At 42.9% G+C, this 21710-nt stretch overlaps 1 protein-coding gene across 1 annotated transcript in view; it reads right to left on the bottom strand.

The window, feature by feature from the left end:
* csmd3b (CUB and Sushi multiple domains 3b) overlaps positions 1-21710 on the bottom strand; it is a 1150768-nt gene that overhangs the window by 121238 nt on the left and 1007820 nt on the right. The window contains 4 exon segments of the mRNA XM_039737543.1: positions 28-152; positions 13136-13339; positions 15831-15926; positions 17414-17527. Coding sequence (XP_039593477.1) covers positions 28-152; positions 13136-13339; positions 15831-15926; positions 17414-17527 — 539 coding nt within the window.

The following is a 21710-nucleotide window of genomic DNA, read 5'->3' on the forward strand; positions in this document are numbered from 1 at the left end:
TGGTCCTGATTGAATGATGTCACTAACTTGAATACCGGCTCCCTCCGGCACGGTGATCTTCCACACACAATTCAAGTTGTTGTCATAGGGCTCGGGGTAACCTGGGGAGAGAATGGTTCCTCTGCGTTTCGTCAGCGTTCCTCCGCAGGGTACTAGAAGGAAAATTCATAAAGGAAGAAATAATGAAACCATGATGCATAACACAAACAGCGCAGACATCTTTTGTTTCAGTGAGTCTACTAGGACAGCAAAAGATAAGAAAATAAAGAAACCTACAATAACGAATGCATGGATGAACGTTGCGTCTCGCGGGACATCGGTAGTTAATTCATATGATCAAGACTGCTGTGGGGTCAATAATGGTCTCGTTGAGAATTTTGAACATGTACTCTCTTCCGTTTTGGGTTTTGACACGATTGTCACCTACTTTGTGACGTTTCAGGTGCTTCATAGCTTGAGGGCAGGTGACTGCACTTGGATGATGTCTGCCAGTCTCGCTCATATGAAATTCCCCGTTTTGTCCTATTTAACTAGGAACAGGAAATCAAACAAACAAAACGCATGCTTTGTCTTCATGTCATTTGGAACCAAAAACCAGACATTTTACTGTCATGATGGCAAAAGGATCGGCACAACAATGAATTTTAGTCATCGTCTGATCAGTCATGTGCAACACAGCAGCATGCCACGGCCCTCTCCGACTCCACAAACAGGCAATTCAGAGTTAACGAAGGGAAAAAAAGAACCAAAAAAAAAAACTCAAAATGAAAGTTACAAAGAAATTTCCAATTTTTTAAAATAGATAATCATAAAAAAAACAAAAATCCTGTCTAGCGGCAGTTTAATATCATTGGAACGTGGAACGAGGATGCACTTGGCTTGGAAACACCGCATACAGCAGCTGAGGTATAAAAGAAGGAGACTCTACAGGAGCACAACTCTTCATCACATTCTCAAACCCACCTGACCCAATTCAGGGGCTCCAGGCAGGAGGAAGTGCCAGAGGGGCACCAGCCTACATAGGGCCAGTTAGCTGAACATGTGGGCGAAAATGCTGAGGCGGGCAGTAGGAGAATCTGGAGTCTCCACACGGACAGCCACTTCACTCCGGGTTAGAATCCAAACCGGTGGGCTTGAGGGGCATCAGCTGCAGCCCACCAATCCGGTCCTTCATAAAGTCATAGGAGAAGACAAAGTAACTCAATGAAAATGAACTAAGAGAAACCCAAGGTCACAAAACTCCTGGTTTAAGGGAGACACCTCATCATCTGTGCCAGTTAATCATGGCATCTGCATTAAGGCGACGCTCACTCCGTCAACAGTGTGCTCTGTTGGGGGGCTTTAGGTTGAAAAAGTCTAAATCAATACGGGGTGCTCGTCTCTCTCTATATAAAATCCAATGTCTGTCTGCCTGTTTTTCATGACAAAACTCCTTATTGGATTTACGCCGGGTACTTTACTAGAATTTCCTGGTTGACTTTGCGACTTCTCTCATTGCGCTAAGTATCAGAGTTATTATATAATATACAGGTATATAATAATATTTTATAATAATTTTTTTTGCACGAGTCTGAGAGAGATGCAGCGGACTGAGGAGAGAGGGGCATGGCCCTCCTCGCTCACGTGTCTGCCTCGGGGTGTTCCTTACATCCACTTAGCTAGCAAACGAGAGAACTACTTCACGGATTTAGATCGTTTTTTTTTTTTAGAATTTGCTTGAACATTCCGGTTGATTTTGCGACTAAGTATCGTAGTTCGCTTGCAGTACCGATTTATTTGCTCAAATCCTAGAGACATGCAGCGGGCCGAGTGGAGGGGAGCGTGGCCATCCTCACTCATGCGCCAGCCTCAGGGCGTACCATACCTCCTCTTTCAGCTAGTGACTACTTAACAGATTTAAATTGGGTTTTTTCTAGAATTTGCTTGAACATTCCGGTTGATTTTGCGACTTCTCTCATCACGCCAGCAGCAATATATTTGCTCTAATCCGCGGGGAGGGGGAAGCATGACGTCAGGAGTAGGGAGCCGGGCAGGGCCCTCCTCACCATCCTGCTTCAGTACTACGTTGAGGGGCATGGCTGGTATATAATAAATACAAAAAGAGTCTGACACAAATGCCAACATCCCATGCTTTTGAAGGTGAAAACAAAAGGAAAAAAGAGGCGGAAAAAACCAAAAGGGATGGACGTCTGATCCGCTATCATCGAGGACAAGGTGAGTGAGGTGCCCACCTGCGCGCCTTTAAAAGGCCATTCTTGTGCCTCAACTAGCCGATCGTCGAATGAAGGTGAGATTGAACGTTTTTGTGGATTCTTCGGAATATCACCATCTTCCCACTCACACTGCTCTCGGCAACACTTCTTCCAACTGCAACCCAAGCTAGTCTCTCATCCAAAAACTGGCCAGGCCCTTCCCTGCTTAGGTTTAGGTGGTACGGCTGCTTTGATAGGCTCTGGTGTAACAAGCGTGCATTTTGCTCTGAGCTCTTCATTTGTGACGGGTGATTTTGTCACCTTGTCGTGTCACACTTGTTCCCAAACAGTCCCCCACTCAGACCGATGTTTACTCGATAACATTGGCCTCTTTTTGGATACAAGTATCGACTAGATGAATGAAAATCTATGACGCCAATTCCATAAAAGCTGTGTAAATTCTAAATAAAACAGAATGCAATGATTTGCAGATCTCATATTTGATCCACAATAGAACATAGAAAACATATCAAATGTTGAAAGTGAGACATTTTACCATTTCATGAAAATGTTTAGCTCAGTTTGAATTTGATGACAGCAACACGTCTCAGAAAAGTTGGGAACGGGGAAACAATAGGGTGGTACTAAGAAGAAACAGCTGGAAGAGCAGTTTACAACTAATTACCTTAATTAGCAAGAGGGCAGTGACAGGATTGGGTATAAAAAGAGCATCTTAGAGAGGCAGAGCCTCTCAGAGGTAAGGATGGCCAGAGGATCACCAATCTTCAAGAAAACTGCATCTACAATTTCAGAGTAACGCTCCTCCATATAAAATTGTGGAGATTCTGAAAATCTCATCATCTACACTACATAATATCATAAAAGATCCTGAGAAACTGGAGAAATCTCTGTGCAGAAGGGACAATCCATTTTGGATACCTTTGGCCCTCAGGCAGCAATCCATTAAAAACAGGCCTGGTTCTGTCCTGGCAGTCACTTCAAAATTGGGATTAGGGACACTTCCTGAAATCCTTGTCTGTGAACACAGTTGGCCGTGCCATCCACAAAATGCAGGTTAAAGTTCTGTCGCGGATATGCGAACACAATCCAGAAATGCCACCATCTTCTCTGGGCCAAAGCTCATTTAAAATGGACTGAGGCAAACTGTTTACTGCGGTCAGACAAACTGACATTTGAAATTCTTTTTGGAAAACATGGACGCCACGTCCTCTGGACTAAAGAGGAGAAGGACCATCCGGCTTGTGATCGGCGCTCAGTTCAAAAGCCTGCATCTCTGATGTTATGCATTAATGCCTGTGGAATGGGCACATCTGGAAAGGCACCACAATTCAGGGTTGTGCATGAACGAGTTCAAAAGCACGCCTTCAATGAACAAGCTCATTTTTCTAAGAACGGTGAACTTAACGTAACGCATTTGTGTGTGAAGAGCGTCAGCTCGTTCAGTGTTAGATGATTTTCTGGATCTGCTTTAGGTCCAGATTAAGCATTTTGCCTTACCCTGTAATGTAGGGGTGGAGCCAAATATGAATACGGTATTCAGATTAGCACAAATAGTGGATTTTTACGAATATTTATTTCATACAAAGTTTTCGCCATTTATTTGTATTCAGAAAAAATCAAATCAAATTGGCTCTGTCTGTGTCTTCCTGCTTGTGCTTAAGCTGCACCAACGCTGACACGAGCACGCGGTGAAGCTCCACTTTCACTTTTAGGAAAACGTTGGACTTCACGAGGCCACTTTATATTTTTCCCTGTTGGACGTGCAATATGTGACGTGAATTTTGACCGGCAGTGTAATCGGTTAGTTCAACACACGCGGGTTCCACAGTCACCATTTGTGTCACACGGATGGTCTATTTAATTTGTTTTTTGACCAGGAGGATATTAGCATATATGGTTCTACGTGTTTGTTGCTGGGTTTAACTCATTAAAGTGTATTTAAATAAAAAAGTCTTCATAATTATTGTATTTTATTCAAGAACACTGGAATAACCTATATATATATATATATATATAGGGCATATATAAGGCATACAAAATTGAAAAAAATAAACTCATGGGTCATCTATTCTCACTCCTTCAAAAATACAAAGTAGTTCAAAATTGAAATGGTGAACTCTGAACGTGAGTTTATTTTAATTGATGTGAACTGAACTTTGAGCGAGTTCTTGAGAAGTGTGAACTGGCACGACACTGGCACCAACGCTGAATGGTCTCCGCAGGTTTAAGAGCAACATCTGCCTCCCATCCAGACGACATCTCGTTCAGGGAAGACCTTGCATATCTCACCACGACAACGTTAAAGCGCATCACTTACAACAGCACGGCTTTATGGGAGAAGAGTCCGAGTGCTGAACTGGCCGGCCTGCAGTCCGGACCTGGAAATATTTGGCACATCACAAAATGAAAAATACGACAAAGATGACCCGGGACTGTTGAATTAGTTAGAATCCTAAATCAGACAAGAATGGGACGACAGTCCCCTCCCAAAAGTCCGGCAACGGGTCTCCTGACGGTTGGGATGCTACACTGTGCTCAACACGGGCCTGTTCCAACTTTTCTGAGACGTCAAAATGACCTTTTCCTTTTCTTAAAATGCTACATTCCCTCGTTTTAAACAGTTGACATGTCTTCTGTGTTCTATTGTGAATAAAGTATGGCTTAGGAGATTTGCAAATCATTGCGTTCTGTTTTTATTTATTTACATTTTACACGGCGTCCCAACTTTTTTATGGAATTGGGGATGTAAATCTATCAAACTGCACTGGGTCTCCTCACATACAGAAGTCTCCAAATGAGCCGTGCCTGAATACGCCATCACACATTTGTAATTCATCTCTCCCCATCTTTGCGAGACGTTGTGTTCTATGTTTGAAAGCCGCACAAGCACACAATACATCCGTGTCCACTTTACCGCCTGTGCTGCCTTCAGAAGTGTGGCTCACGGGCTGGCGAGTCTTGTAAGTGAGAGCAGCGTGACGCCACGGCTCATTTCCTTCTGCGATGGCACGCTCACATTACACAGCACGCTTAAAATGTGTGGCCATCTTCTTCTCAATTACAGATATGTTGTCGGCACCGTGTAAAGGTTCCCTCGTTCAGCGCTTTACAAAATGCTGTTTGCCTCACCATTTGCTTGTTTAATGGAGACCAGAATGCATGATGACTGCTTGAAGATTACATGCGTCTCGCCTTGGGCCTCGTGCTAGCGCATATCCTTTGGAAAGAGAATGTTAGCGCCGTGAAATTCTCATTAAATGTAGCCTTTCTATATTTCAGTCAAAAGTTGGGATTAATTAAGCAGGCACTAAACACTTAGTTGAAACATTAAAGAGTCTAATTACTGGACTGATTCAATTTAATTATTGATGCTGTGACATTTTTTGTAAGCCAGTTTTCACAGCTCCGAAAAAAGAACAAAATAAGGATTCACTGAAGTGATGTGCCAGGGGCCTGGCAGCAAAAAAAAAGAAAACACCCTGCAGCCTCTGGAGTTCCTAAAGGAATAATCCTAAAGAAACATCCATCCATCCATCCATCTAGTGAGTCTATATGTCCACCGGGCAGGAGTCCATCCGGACTGGAAGTCACAAACCAGCGCTGGACAAATTGCCAGCTCGGCCAGCTGAGAGTCGCCAATGAACAACCTTCGTAGTGCCAGGACCCACTTTTTCCCCATGTAAGTGTCTTTGCGGCCCACCAAGGGTATCTGTTTGTTGACTTTCGCAAATCGAGTGTGTCCACCATAGTTGGGAGAGCGGGATTCCCCTTGGTGAATCGAACATGGTCATCAGAGCGGGAGGAGTGGCAGCCCCCCTTAGTAGAATGGAGGGGAAGGTCCCCCCTTAGTAAAACGACTGTCAGAGTAGGAGGTGGACGGGGTTCCTCTTAGTAAATCGAGTGCAACTCAACTCACTCACTTTGTTCAGCTTAAAACTTTCACATCCCAAACCACTGCTGTTACTTCAGGTGGGCTCAGTCCTGGGACCCCTTCCTCTTCATTATTTACCTCCTTCCCCTTGGTAATATAACATTAGCTTCCACTGTTATGCTGATGACCCCCAGCTCTATCTCACTAGCAAACCTACTGCTTCCTTTCCACCCTCCTCGCTTATTGATTGCACAGCAGAAATCAAATCCTGGTTTTCTTCCAATTTTCTTAAATTAAGTAACAAGTGACTAAACTGAGGTTCTCCTCATTGGTACAAAATCAACATGATCTAAATCTGATCCTTTTTCATTTGTTACTGATAATTCCTCTGTCTCCCCTTCCCCACAGTTGTCATCCTTGACCGTACTTTATCCTTTCAGTCCCACATCAATAACGTCTCTCGGCCTGCATAACGTTAATCGTATTCGCCCCTCTGTCACTCACTCGCCACACCACTGCTATTCTTGTTCACAGCCTGGTCACTTCTCGTCTGGATTATTGCAATTCCCTTTTCTTTGGTCTTTCTAGCAAATTTCTTTATCAAGTTCAACTGGTCCAGAATTTAGCTGCCCTCCCGCATCATTACTAGACCCCCTCTATTCACCACATCACTCCCGTCTTGCAGCAGCTTCATTGGCTTCCAGTTCAGTTCCTCATTCAATTCCAAATTCTCTTTTGAGGCTCTCCACAACCTCACCCCTCCATATCTGTCTGACCACCTCCATGTTGCCATTCCCTCCCGTACCCTTAGATCCTCGTCCTCCATCCACTTGACTGTCCCCTTCGTCCGTCTTAACACCGTGGGGAGCTCTGGAACTCGCTACCATCTGAGCTTAGAAATATTGAATCATTTTCACTTTTCAAATCTAAACTTAAAACTCATTTGTTTAAGACGGCTTTTTCTCTTTGACTACAATTGCTCTGTCAGATTTTAAATTTTGTATTTTAATTTTGTTTATAATCTGTGTTTTGTCTATTGTTTGGTGTCCTTGAGTGTTTAGAAAGGCGCCTACGAATAAATAAAATGTATTAATATTATCATCTGTCAGAGCGTATGTGCCCCTTGGTGAATCAAGTACTACCACAGTGGTGGGGGACACAGCAACCCACTACCATTATAAACAGTAGCAACTCACCAGCCACTGGTGACCCCCTGTGGTCCACTTTTGGGTGGTAGAGTAACACTGCTATAGATTTCATTTGAAACAGAGAAATTCGAATCTCAATAATAAATAATCCATCCATCCATTTTCCAACCCGCTGAATCCGAACACAGGGTCATGGGGATCTGCTGGAGCCAATCCCAGCCAACACAGGGCACAAAACAGAAAGCAATCCCGGGCAAGGTGCCATCATTGTCATCAGACAATTTAGGATCTCCAATGCACCTAACCTGCATGTCTTTGGACTGTGGGAGAAAACCCACGCAGACACGGGGAGAACATGCAAACTCCACACAGGGAGGACCTTGGAAGCAAGCCCAGGTCTCCTAACTGCGAGGCAGCAGCGCTACCACTGCGCCACCATGCCGCCCATAATAAATAATAATAGTACCAAATACGTGCACAGGCATAACAAAGTGGCCAGGAAGTCAGCCATGAGGTGCCTGATATCTCTGGTATGAGCAGAAGTCACAAGGTGATGTTACCATCATGTGCGACATTGCCATCAACACTGACTGAACAATGGTGGCCAATCGACCAAATACGCTGTTCCATGACCTGCCCTCTCATTGATTTGCTATCCCGGGAGATGCTAGTCTTCTAACAAACTCGACTGGATGTTATTATGGAGGACTGAAGCGGAGAGGACTGAGGCGAGCTTTGTTGGTCTGAATGGCCTGTTCTCATAGGAATCGTTCTCATGTTCCAGTTAGGCTGCTGGTTATGGCTAACACATACTGGGGGAGCGGAGTAAGAACTCTCCATATTGCGTTTCAATGACGTATCTTCATGTTGCATCTTCTGTTGTCTGCTAATTCACGTTCTTCAACCACAACACCAAAGTTTACAGGAATTTCCCGTTCAGGGCTCGTAAAGTTCAACTTGACCTTCTCTTTGTCTTCACATATTCAGTACAGACAATTTGCATTTAACACTCTCAGGTAAACACATGCATGGAGTCAAAGATAAAAATAAAAACGTTCAGAAATTACAGAAAATCAGTCCCACGGATGAGTAGTGCGCTCCCAACAGAGCCCACGTTACGGGGCCCTCCGGAAATGTTCGCTTTCTGCAGATTTCCAAACACATCAGGATGTCCAAAGGCAAGACAAAACGTTATATATTATAAATAAAAATGTAAATAAAATATATTGTATATTTTACAAAAATGGAACGTTAATTTTGTTCCATATGTTTACAGATAGTATACTTAGAAAACTGAGAAAAATGACTGACTGTCAATTCTAAGCTGTTTTAGACATAACAGATTTTATGACTTTGAAGGGTGATTAGATTAACTATTACAAGAGCTTGAACTGAATATGTGCTAAGAAATAAATACGCGTAATGTAATATAATATGTCTTCTTCAATTCTGCATAAGTAACTCAACACACTTCTCAAAAACTCCGATTGGTGGGATTTAGTTGACAAGAAATTTTAAAAGTCAGTAAAAAGAATTCTTTTGTTAATAAAATTTTGTAGATGGTAATTTAAAAAAAAAAATGCATGAATTACAAATAATAATTCAAACGGTAGCTACGGAAATGATCTCACTTTTGGGTAACACATTTTTGTGATCATATTGTAATGTCATCTGAGGAGTAAACAAATGAACAGAACATTCAGTTGTCAAATCCACGCAGTCCAACTGGGAGTCACGGAAGTCCTGGATGGAATGTCAGTCCACCGCCGGGCTCAACCAAGCATAAGCACAAATTCATCATTCAGCAACATAACACAAGCATTTAGCATGTTGTGAGCATACGACTGGATGAGCTGTGGAAAGTGTGGAAAATGCAACACGAGGTACGCGACTTTTGTTGTCATGGATGTTTTCGTTTGCTGTTGTCCAGAATTGATCACCGTTGGCTCTTGTTGTATCTGAAACTTGGTTACGTATGTCCTCACAGATAAATGAGACTGAAACTGGCACATATAAAACAAATATCACTTTTGCATGCTGTATTCCTCTAATCTCCTTAGCATTAGGTTTACCCCAACAAACACAAGCCATAAACATGGATTATTTTTCAACAAATTAAAATATTACATGTAACAAAAACATGTAAAAACCAAAATGCCCGCAGGTGTACAGCAGGAAAGGTCTCTGTGTCCAGCGTCCACTGCTGTGCTGATGCCCAGAGGGGACTGGACAGTCTAAGGGTCCGGAATCCCGACAGATTTTATTTTTTTCTCCAGCCGTCTGGAGTTTTTTTTCCTGTCCCCCCTGGCCATTGGACCTTACTCTTATATAATGTTAATTAATGTTGACTTATTTTATTTTCTTACTGTGTCTTTTATTTTTCTATTCTTCATTACGTAGCGCACTATGAGCTACTTTTTGTATGAAAATGTGCTATATAAATAAATGTTCTTGTTGTTGATTTAGTCCACGTTCTTAGTGTGACGTGTTTTGAAACTGTCACCAATGCACAGCCCAGTGCTGCCATCATTACAGTAGTGGCGCGTTTCTGTCTCTGCACTTTTTTTATAATATTTTTTTCTGTTGCTTACACGTGAGAGTGGAGAATGTCAGAGCCTGATCTGCACGACTGACGTGCCCCCTTCTGTTATTGTAGGCCATCGCAGTGCAAGGCTTAGTGACAAAAAATGACAGTTGCCACTTTGTGAACAGTCCTTATATGGCCAATTTCTTTCTCAATCTTGCACTTAATCACAAACAGTTTGTCTTTTTATCAAATAGCTACTGTCATACTTTGGTGAAGCTTCACGTGACGGAATTCACCAGGCATATTACAGCAATTCGGTCGTGCAGTGCCATATTATTTTTCCAACGGGGATAAATAAAGCTCACTCTATCTATCTATTGTCACAGATGGCCGGGGTTCTTGGCCGGCCCGGATGCCTCTTCATTGTATGGACTGGAGGAGCAAGCCTGGTCAGGACAGTACCCACCCCCCGGGAACGCTAGATAGCAGCCCTCCTGGGTTGCATCAGGGCCACGGGCATGGGATTTTGGAACTCAAGCCTGTTGGGGTCTGTGGCCACCACCAGGGGGTGCAGCAGTAGTTCCTGAGCCCATGTGGGTGGTTCTTCCTCCACACCAGGAGTTGCAGCTGGGTGGGCTATAAAAGGAGCCAGCAGCCACCACTCTGGGAACTGGAGCTGGGAGAAGGGAGAGTAAAGCTTGCTGGAGAGGAGTGGAGGATAAAGAGAAGAAGTATTGTGGTGGTTGTGCTATTGTGCTTCTGGGATGGCGTTGTGCCTGTGGGAATGGAGAAGGCGCTACCCACAGGCGAAGGTCGGTCTGTCTATCTATCTATCTATATATAGGGTGGTCCAGATCTAATTATGCAATTTTCATTACACTATAACTTATTAAGTTTATTACATAGAGAATTCGCAAAAATTTATTTTTGTTGTCGATAGATGGCAGCACCTGCCCTGCATTTCAAAATGGAGGGGAGACGGTTGTCAGTCGAACAGCGGGTGCGATGTGTTCCCTTTTTCATAATTGCATAATTAGATCTGGACCACCCTCTATCTATCTATCAATGATATGCCGCTCCTGTATTTTTCTTGGCCTGCCAGACCTGGTTTGGTTTAACAGCAACTGTGCCTGTGGCCTTCCATTTCCTGATTCCATTCCTTACAGTTTAAACCTCTGAGATGGCTTTTTGTAGCCTTCCCCTAAACCAGGAGATTCAACAATCCTTGCTTTCAGATCTTTGGAGAGTTGAGGATCCCATGCTGTCTGTCGCTCTTCAGAGGAGAGTCAAAGGGAAGGAAGCACAACTTGTGATTGACCACCTTAAATACCTTTGACCACTCGTGATTGGACACTCCTGTCTATGAAGTTCAAGGGTTAATGAGCTCAGCCAACCACGTAATCAGCACTGAGCAGTGACAGGCATTCAAATCAGCACAATGACAAGGGGACCCACATTTGTGCACAGCCAGTTTTTCACATTTGATTTAATTTCATAAAACTAAATACTGCGTCACTAAAAATCTTTGTTCAGAAAATACCACAGTACTCAGATGTTCCTAGGAAATGAAAGACAAGCCACTGATATCTTTATGTTGAAAGGAGGGTCGATTATTATGCAGGCTGAGAGGGGGTCCCAAACTTTTTCATATGACTATCTATTTATCTATCGATTGATCGATCTGTTCAATCAACTGTTCAGTTTCAGTTCGTTCTAAGACCGCCTTAATAGCTTTTCACTTGTCATTGTGTTTTTCCATCCCACTCATGAATATTGATGAGTTACCATAACGTGTTCATGGTTTTTTTTTTCTTCTGTAATTTCATCCACTAGATGGCAGCAGAGCACTGTCCCAAGAGCTAATCGGGCCCAACACAGTCTCACTGCACGTCACCCCAAGCCTGACTCGGGTTTATCTGCAGTTGCACAGAATTCCACACCTGAGTCACACTTGAGGTTAAATTGCTGCAAAATTATGATTTTACCAAAACATTGTCATTGTCATCAGATAATGTACCATTTTAAATAACGTTTTCAACAACCTACTCAAAATGTAAATAATCAAAGCATATCTTGGTATCTCATTTAAATTCTTGATCTTTTTTTTTTTTCTTTCTAAATGACATGGAGAATCCAAAGGTCGGTGCCCCTCAGAAGTAAAAACGTACAGACAGGGTGATCGATTGCTGGGGTCTATAAGAAATAATCAACAGAGATTTAACATAATTAAGTAGGCTTCAAATTGATAGATTTCAGGGCAATTCCGGTCTCATCCACTCTTAATGGATTTTGTCCAAGCTGGTGAGTTTTCATTGCTTATTACCATAAACAGCCGTGAACGATGTACAATATGTTTAAAAAGAAACAAACAAACAAAGAAGAGAGACGGGCGAAGTGTGTCTGTTAAGTCGCTCTGTCACCGTTAAATCTCCCGGCAGGACGGATGTGTGTGACGTTATTCGTTAGTCGTCTGCAGCGACTACTCCACCGAGTGTGCCTAACGCGGTGCTCTTCTTCAAACCAAAAAAACAAAAGAAAACAAAAAAAAAAAAAAAGAAAACCAAGAAAGAACTGAAGACTAACAAAGTATTGGGGAGCAAACGTAATCTATGACATTCACTTGCTACACCTACCCTGGGCAGTAGAAAGCACTAAGTAGGGGTCAAATGTGCTCCATTCTCCAGCGCTGACATCCCTCACTTTTCCTTGCACCATGCAAACAAAAAGATTTATAAGAATATTGTTCTAAGTTTGTAACTTTATAGTTTTTTGATTGAGGAGAGGAGCGTAAAACAAATACCATTTCTAGGTGTTTGGGATATGCACAAATTGTCATGCCTAATTGACACTTTAAGCTTTCCTTTTTGGTTCATTTTAGAGATCAGTTTTGTTAAAGAATTGTAAAGATTTGTTTTGGTTTTTTTATACATTTTAAAATTGTAATGAACAGTGAAATTATTTGCACACCCAAGCCAGGTATTTGCCTTATTCAAAACAAGAGCAAAAATGACAGAGTCACCATTTGTCATATTACTAGCAGTTGAGGGATTTAGGAAGCTGTGAGCTGTTTTATAGCAACCTTGAGCATGGGGAAGGCGCTATATAAATAAACTTTATTATTATTATTATTATTAAAAAAGAAGAAGAACTAAAGAGTGCTGTCAATATGGCTTCCTCACTTAGAACAGAGGAACGCTTATTTAAAATTACTGCATCATTCACAAGATACTTTTAAAGATTAACATGACAGCGCTGCAATGCCACCAAAGTGACGGCAGCAGAGGAACACAACATTTCCTGTCCATGGGAGCTTTGGCTGCCTCCACACATGAAGCGCACGCCGTTTTCCCCGACGAGATGAGGCTCCTCTACTTACCGATGCAAGTGGGCAGCGAGTCGTTCCACTGAGCCAAAGCATTGGGAACTGAGTCACATCTAATTGCTGTTGATCCATGCAGAGTGTAGCCTGGATTGCATTCAAACAGAATCACTGAGCCAACAGCAAAATCATTTCCAATCCTTTTTCCAAATCTTGGCTCTGGCACAGAGCTGCACTGCGTTGCACTTGTCCGTGGAACAGCTGTATACATGGAAGCAGATTGATTAAAAAACACCGACAAGCACAAAGCTGCAGTTACAGATACCTGCAGGGGAAAAAGAGGCCATGACAGTTCTAAACGCAGGCTAGGAACACAATCAGGGCCACGGCGGCAGCTTTAAGAAGTTCTGCAAATAGTCAACGCCTTCTCTACGCAACCCTGAGATGAATAGTCAACTTCCTTAAATCAGTTGGCTGCGTTTTTAGTTGAAGTTAAACAACAATGGCCATCAAGATAAGCAGCAAACAGAACATAAGACATCATGAGACCAAACCCCCAGTCATTCTGGATCACTCAGTACTGCATTTAGCCGGGAAAAAGGAGCCGACGAGACAAAGAGGGCCACGTATGGTGGAGCAGCGTCATAGCAAAGGGTGAGGTGGAGAGGCTTTGCTGGCCAGTGGGCATCACAGCAGAACAGGGGCCATTAAGTTGACTTCATGCGCTTGTGGATCAGGAGGTTGTGTGGAGTGCAAGTCCATGGAGGTTCTGCTGAAGGTTTAGGGTGAGGCCTCATCTGGAGTCCTGTGTGCAGTTTTGGACTACAAAATGGACCTAGCAGCACTAGAGAAAGGTCCAGAGAAGAGCAACTGGGCTGAGAACTGAGATGTCTAAACTATAGGGAGAAACTGAAGTAGATGAACCTTCTCAGTTTAAGTAAAAGAAGACAAAGATGAGACCTGATTGAAGTGTTTACAATGATGAAGGACGTTAGTGCAAATAGTGACTTTAAAATGAGTTCATCAAGAACATGGTGACACAGTTGGAAACACGTTAAGGGTAAATCTCACACCAACATTAGGAACATTAGAACCACAGACACTTGGAATAAGTGACCAAGTATTGTGGTGGGCAGTAGGACTGTAAGGACCTTCAAACTCAACTTATGAAAGAATTAAGTGGACGGGACTGGTGAACTTTGTGGGGTTGAATGGCCTTTCCTCATCCTGACTGTTGTAATGTTCTAAAAAGAGGGGGGCATCTCTGGAGGGTGTAGTGCTACCTGGGCTCAAGTCGGGACATGATCCATCCTGGCCGGGTCACCTGGATGAGGGTGTCTGATGTCATGAGACCACAACCAGCCACTGACCCAAGGGAACATCACAGTTGTCCAGGTGCCCAGGTGAGATGTACAGTCGACTCACAAAGTCTTCAGACACCCTTCAGTTTATACACGTTTTATTAGGTTGAGGCCTAATAAATTCTTTTTTCCCCCTCGTCAAACAGCACTCAGCACCCCAGAATGCCAAAGTGAAAACAGAAATTTTTGCAAATGTATGAAAATTAAACACGTGAAATACTCCCTGGACACAACTAGTCAGATCATTGGCATCCCATTCTGTTGATTTGTCCTTGAGATGTTTCAACACCTTGCCTGGACTCCAGTTTTGGTCAATTCCATAATTAAACATGAAGGTCCCACTAGTGGGCAAAAAGCGAGCCGTGAGGTCGAAGGAATTGCCTGTGATGTCGAGGCCTGCAGCTGAGGGTCACAGGCGCACAGTGACTTCAATAGTTTTAAATGGAAGAAGTCTGAAAGAACTGCAACTAAACTGAGCGATCGGGGTAGAAGGGCCTTCATACGAGAGGAGATCAAGGACCCAACTGTCACTCGACTTGATCTCTATAGAAGCTGTGGGGAGATGGGAGAAAACATCCAGAAGGACAACCACCAGTGGGTTTGAGTGGCCAGACAATACGTAAAAGTCCACTTGGAGTTTGCAAAGTGGCACCTAAAGGATTCAAAGATTTGGACAAAACAAGATTACTCCACACATGACCAAACCAAGTGTCGTACATGGAGGAAACCAGGTGGTGGAAGCAGGTCGGAGGCTAGTCAGGGTTGAGGAAAAGCAGAACGGAGCAAAGTGTAGAGAAAAACCTGCCCCATGGCGCTCTGGATCTCCGACTAAACTAAATGTTCACGTTTCCAACAGGACTAAGCAAAAACAACATGGGAGCGGCTTGGGGACAACTCTGTGAAAGTTCTTGACTAATCCAACCAGAACCCAATCAAACATCTCTGGAGAAACCTGAAAATAGCTGTCCATTGGAGGTCCCCATCCAAACTTTTAGAGGGAGCCTGGGCTACCTTGCCGCCATTTTAAATGGATGAATTAATACAAAGACTTACCTGACACTGAGACAGCGTGGCCAGATACCTGGAAAACTTTAAGGGAATTGGAGAACTAAACATTTTTTGATAATCCTATTAATTTTATTCACACACACACACACTCAGAGCTAATTTAACATCCCAAATTAACCTTGGACTGTGGGAGGAAGCCAGAATAGCCAGCAAAAGCTCTTTTGGATGTGAGGAGTCCCTGCAAATTCCATGTATGCAGTGACCAGGGCAGAGCGAACCGCTGCTCCACCACACCGCCCCGCAACACCACACTGAACTGTCCAAAGAACTCCTTTCATTTCAAAGATAAAATAATTAGTAACGCTCGAGGAAAATACACTTACCTTGATAAACAAAATGAAATCCTTTAGCCGTTACCGGGCCGACAGTCGTAAACTTGATGGTGATGTGGTTACCTGAGCTTAGCGGGAGTGATTCCCCTACAAAACAGAAAAACGTCTCAGTTGGCATAAGTTGCCCTGATTCAAGGGGTCCATAAGAAATATAAGGATTTACTTTTGGAGGTATGATAAGAAACATTTGAAATTTTCCAAGGAGAGCTTCAATTTAAATGTTGAAAGCCTAATATTCTCAAATGTAAATGAAATTTGTCATTCATCCCCCGCTGACGGAGGTCTGTAGAGGTCTAGTAAAGGCTCAAAAATAGCCTAATATTTGTAATCAGTGACCCTGAAGTAGTCTGAAACGACACCCCACATGTTTAAGTTTGAAATTTGACATTTTTAACATTTCTGGGAGTGGCTGCTAGAGGACTAGGACCTCCCGTAAGGAATCAGATATCAAAAACAGGAGCATATTTGTGATCAACCACCTCAAAATAACACAAAACGACACTCCACGTGCCTATATTACCGATCCTCATTTTTCAAAGTTTTGTGATAAAGAGTAGCTTTGGGCCCTCATACCATGGGGTCAGCTGAGGTGGCCTGCACAACTTCAGGTCCTTCTGTTCAGTTTGGCTGAAGATCTTTAACATTAAGGTGCCAATTCGTGCACAAAATATGGTCCAGAAATGGCATAAAAATGAGGTGTTTGGGGGTCTGGATGGACAAATATGGGGGAAACCTAAAAGATTTGAAGACCTGAATAAGTAAATATCAGATTAGTCAAACTGGGGTTTTCTCATATTGGTGAGTCTGGAGGTGCTTGAAAAAAACAAGACTAATGTGATTTCAAAGCATTCAGAAGTAATTCTTATGAATAAATACATTTTTCTTTAGACAAAATACGCATTGTAATTCCCTGATGATCAGTCTTTGAGAGGTATCGTGTAATGTGAGTACAGTAGGAGCTCCACCAGTAACTCCACAAGTCCACTCGGCTGATACCACAGAACATTCATTGGGGCTCATATAACACGTCCACCATATACACCGAGTGGCGTCAGACAAGGCGTGCATGAGGGGCGAGGTGACGAGGCAATCGGCTCAGGTGGCACTTTGGGCGGGATGGCGTTTTCATTTAACCTTACAAAATAATAGTGCAAAAAAATTGAACGTTAACACAGAATGACATACACGTTAATGCCTAATTAATTTCCTGCCATTAAACACCGCAAGAAATATTTATTTGGCACCACTTCAGTGCACTTTAAGCGGCTCATGTGCCGTTTCAAACTTCATGTCAGAAGCTGATAATGGCGATCGCGTTATCACATTGGGTAAATATCAATTGGGAATTGGTAACATCTTGTTCATTTCTAGAATGTTATTAAGGTGTCAGTAAAAGGTACAGTACATCGGGGCTCTTAAATATCTCTTCAGTTTGTTTAGTTAGAACGGGAAGGTGCCTTTGATTTTTTAAACTGATCAGTTATTTTGAAAAGAAATATAATTAGGCAAAAAAGAAACACGTATTAAAAAAATGAATGACAAAAATAATTAAACAGTAATAGAAAAAAGAATACCTGAATGGGAACCAGAAAGTGAGGACAAGAGTGAAGATTGTTGAGATGGGCCATCGTACACTTCTACTACATCGTTGAGGGACGTTAGAAAAACGACAAACTGTCCAAAGATAACTGCGGGCAAAAATGAAAACACAATGAGAAATAAAAAACAATTCAAGTAAATGCAATGTAATAGACAGTTCTCACCTTGACCTGTTAGAAAGAATAATCAAAATCCTGCCAACTATGCTAAAGCATCTATCCATCTATCAGTATTGTAATAATAATTAATAATTAATTACATTCATATAACTCTTTTCATAGAGAAAATTGAGCCATATTAACCACCAGCTCTGCGTAGCACCCACCTGGACGATGCAAAGGCAGCCATTGCTGCTCCAGTCCACTCACCACACGTTAGCTATTAGATGGTGAAAGGGTGATAGACAGTTAGAATGGATTAGGCCAAGGTGGGCAATCTAGCCAGGGCACTGGGATAAACCCTATTCTTTTTGAAGGTTGCCCCGGGATCTTTTCGGCAGTGGGATCCAAACATGGACCACAGGGTATGTGCCCTCTGGTGCCCTCACCAACACCTCTTTCAGCAGCAACCCAAGCATTTCCAAGTTGGTCTATCTATCTATCTATCTATCATATTGTGCCTTTCACATCTATCTATCTGTCTATCTATAATATAAATATATTATTGGAGACATTAGAACATTAGAACAATTGAAACGAGAACAGGCCATTCAGCCCAACAAAGCTCGCCAGTCCTGTCCACTTATTTCCTCCAAGAAAACATCAAGTCGAGTTTTGAAAGTCCCTAACATCTTACTGTCCACCACACTACTTGGTCGCTTATTCCAAGTGTTTATTGTTCTTTGTGTAAAGAAAAACATCCTAATGTTTGTGCGAAAGTTACCCTTCACAAGTTTCCAACTGTGTCCCCATGTTCTTGATGAACTCATTTTAAAATACAAGTCTTGATCCACTGGACTAATTCCCTTCATAATTTTAAACACTTGAATCAGGTCACCACTTAATCGTCTTTATCTTAAACTGTAGAGGCTCAGCTCTTTTAATCTTTCCTCATAAATCATCCCCTGTAGCCCTGAATCAGCCCAGTCGCTCTTCTCTGGACCTTCTCTTGTGCTGCTATGTCCTTTTTGTAGCCTGGAGACCCAAACTGCCCACAGGACTCCAGATGAGGCCTCACCAGTGTGTTATAAAGCTTGAGCAGAACCTCCTGTGACTTGTACTCCACACGTCAAGGCGCTATATAACCTGACATGCTGTTAGCCTTCTTAATGGCTTCTAAACACTGTCGGGAAGTTGTTAGCGTAGAGTCCACCATCTCCTTGCTCTTCATTTCAAGTTTAGCATTTTTAGTATCATATTTGTAACGATTCTGAGTATTGTTTATGATAATCATTAGAGTTCAATTTTAGTGCCCAGTTTTCTAATTTTCTGCTGATTATTACCTTTTCAATCATTTTGTTTGTTAGTTATTGCTCCACCTCCATATTTCATGCAGGCCCTACCAGTTTCGTGATCAACAGCCATGTTATTGTGTGTGACGCATTGCCTTTGTTACCACATGATGCCCAGGAGTCGCCATGTAGTGGTAATGAGGCTATCCAGAGGGTATTCAGGATGGCACTGTGCTACACTTAGCGTCCAAGACTTTGGATTGCAACAGAAAACTCTTGTGGAAAAAGCTAGCTAGTCCCTGTAGAAGGAGCTGTTGTACATTTGTTGGCTCATTATTTTGAGTGCTTTTCTGATTTTGACCTCTGCCCGTAACAAAGTGTCCAGTTTGCCTCTTCATGCCCTGGTCCTCCTTTTCCAGCCCAACAGTACCATATCTCCTTGATCTCCCCCACGCCTTTTGTATGGAGACCAGATGAGGTGTTGAGGTTACTCTTGCCTCCTGTGTACTGGTAAGTGTCAGGAACTGGGAGTCCCAAGAGCTCATAAGTCCCATAAATATTTCCAAAATTAGAAATACTAATTAGAAAAACTAGAAATAAAAAGGGCCTCTAAAAAAATCTTTAAAAATTTTTCAGCCCAAAAAGCTCAGTAGAGCCCAAGAAGGAATTGCCTGAGAAGGTAAAGCAAACACCGCAGTCCCAATAAAGAAGTCAAAAACAGAGCGCAGGTTCAAAAATGCAGGAAATAAGCACAATGGAAGCCCAAGCAAAAACTCCACTCCCTAGCACATTTGAAATGAACCACCAAGAACAGTGGGAGACCCTCCGATTTGTAGGGTGGCGACTGGCAGGTGATCCCACCTCTTGGAGAACCACATGGTACAAAACACAGGCTACATTTACAGACTGACAAAACCAAAAAAAAGGAACCAAGATTACGTACGTAAATTAGAGAATCAAAAATGAACCAAAGAGACACGAACTTGAATCCCACCCAGAGGAGGACCCCTAGCTGAGATATGAGAGTACGAGTGTCTATTGTTCTTTGTGTCACACACCTAAGACAGATACCCTGCAGATTACAACGGGTGCCATTCTGCACCCTCACCCAATACCACTGCCTATAGTGTGACCTCATTCACTTACATCATGATACGTTTTTGTCATACGAGACCCCCTACCATTAACCCCTTCCTTCCTCCTTGGGCGCCTGGCACAGTGGACTGAGGCTTACAATCCTGCCTCTGACTGCGCAGCACTATTGCCCAGCTTGTGCTCTTTCATTATGTTGCTGCTGTCTGTTTCAATTAGGGGGTTCTCAACCTAGGGGCAAGTCTGCACCCCCCCCAGCTCCCATTGTTTTACCTCTGCCTCATGTGGTGCACCGCCTGTCATTTTGTGACTCCATCAGTAACTTTAAGGCAGCATTCTGATCCATTTTTGCGAGTATCATTTATTTTCTTTGGCAATTTGTATTCTCCCCACACGTTCAGTCGTGACTCCTAATAGAAAAAAATCATTGCAACCTCTCCATCGCTGTGTTACGGCTGTTCACTGAAAATCGATGAAGAACACTACATCAATGTTAAAGAAGCGCTTCATGGATGGTGGAAACAAATGGGGCAGCGTCCCACGTGATGATCTGTTGGCACGCACCCAGAAAAAAAATCCTCCATCCGTCATCACGACAAGGAGAGATGAAAATGATCAAAGGTCGAATGCTGTGTGGCGTCTTCTCATGTCCTGTTCCGGCTAGTTTTGCTTTTAGTGCACTAAATCTGAGACGCTTGATAAATAAGGGCACAGATACCAACCCAACTGAGAATTGGTGGCAGGACTTGAAGACACTGTCCATAACACCTGACAGAGCTGGAGCCGTTCTGCAAAGAAAATTGGGGATAAAACTATGGCAGAGCTGGTGGAAAGAGACCAGTCTTGAGTCAAGACTCTCATGGCTGCCATCCAATAATAATAATTATTATTAACTACATTTATATAGCACTTTTCTTCCTACTCAAAGAGCTTTACTTAAACAGAGGGGAACCACTTCAACCATCGCCAAGGTGTTGCACCCACCTGGATGAAAGTACAGCAGCCATTTTTGTGCCAGTACACTCACCACACTATTTTATGCATTTTTTTACAGGGCAATTGGTTCATGTAGTAAAAACAAGTTCAACATTACAGGAGCTTACCACCCAGTCAAACCACGCAAAGGTCATATTCTATGTTTGAAATGTACATTAGAACAATCGAGACGAGAACAGGCCATTCAGCCCAGCAAAGCACGCCAGTCCCATCCACTTATTTCTTCCAAAGAAACATCAAGTCGGGTTTTGAAAGTCCCTAACGTCTTACTGTCCACCACACCACTTGGTCGCTTATTCCAAGAGTCTATCGTTCTTTGTGTAAAGAAAAACTTCCTATTGTTTGTGCGAAATTTCCCCTTCACAAGTTTCCAGCAGTGTCCCCGTGTTCTTGATGAACTCATTTTAAAATACAAGTCTCGATCCACTGGACTAATTCCCTTCATCATTTTAAACACTTCAATCATGTCACCTCTTAATCTTCTTTTGTCTAAACTGTAAAGGCTCAGCTCTTTTAATCTTTCCTCATCACTCATCCCCTGTAGCCCTGAATCAGCCCAGTCGCTCCTCTCTGGACCTTCTCTTGTGCTGCTATGTCCTTTTTGTAGCCTGGAGACCCAAACTGCCCACAGGACTCCAGATGAGGCGTCGCCAGTGTGTTATAAAGGTTGAGCATAACCTCCTGTGACTTGTACTGCACACATCAAGGCGCTATATACCCTGACACTCTGTTAGCCTTCTTAATGGCTTCTGAACACTGTCTGGAAGTCCACTTAGAGTCCACTATGACTCCTA

This window comes from Polypterus senegalus, chromosome 15 (assembly GCF_016835505.1).
Source record: "Polypterus senegalus isolate Bchr_013 chromosome 15, ASM1683550v1, whole genome shotgun sequence".
Classification (NCBI taxonomy): domain Eukaryota; kingdom Metazoa; phylum Chordata; class Cladistia; order Polypteriformes; family Polypteridae; genus Polypterus; species Polypterus senegalus.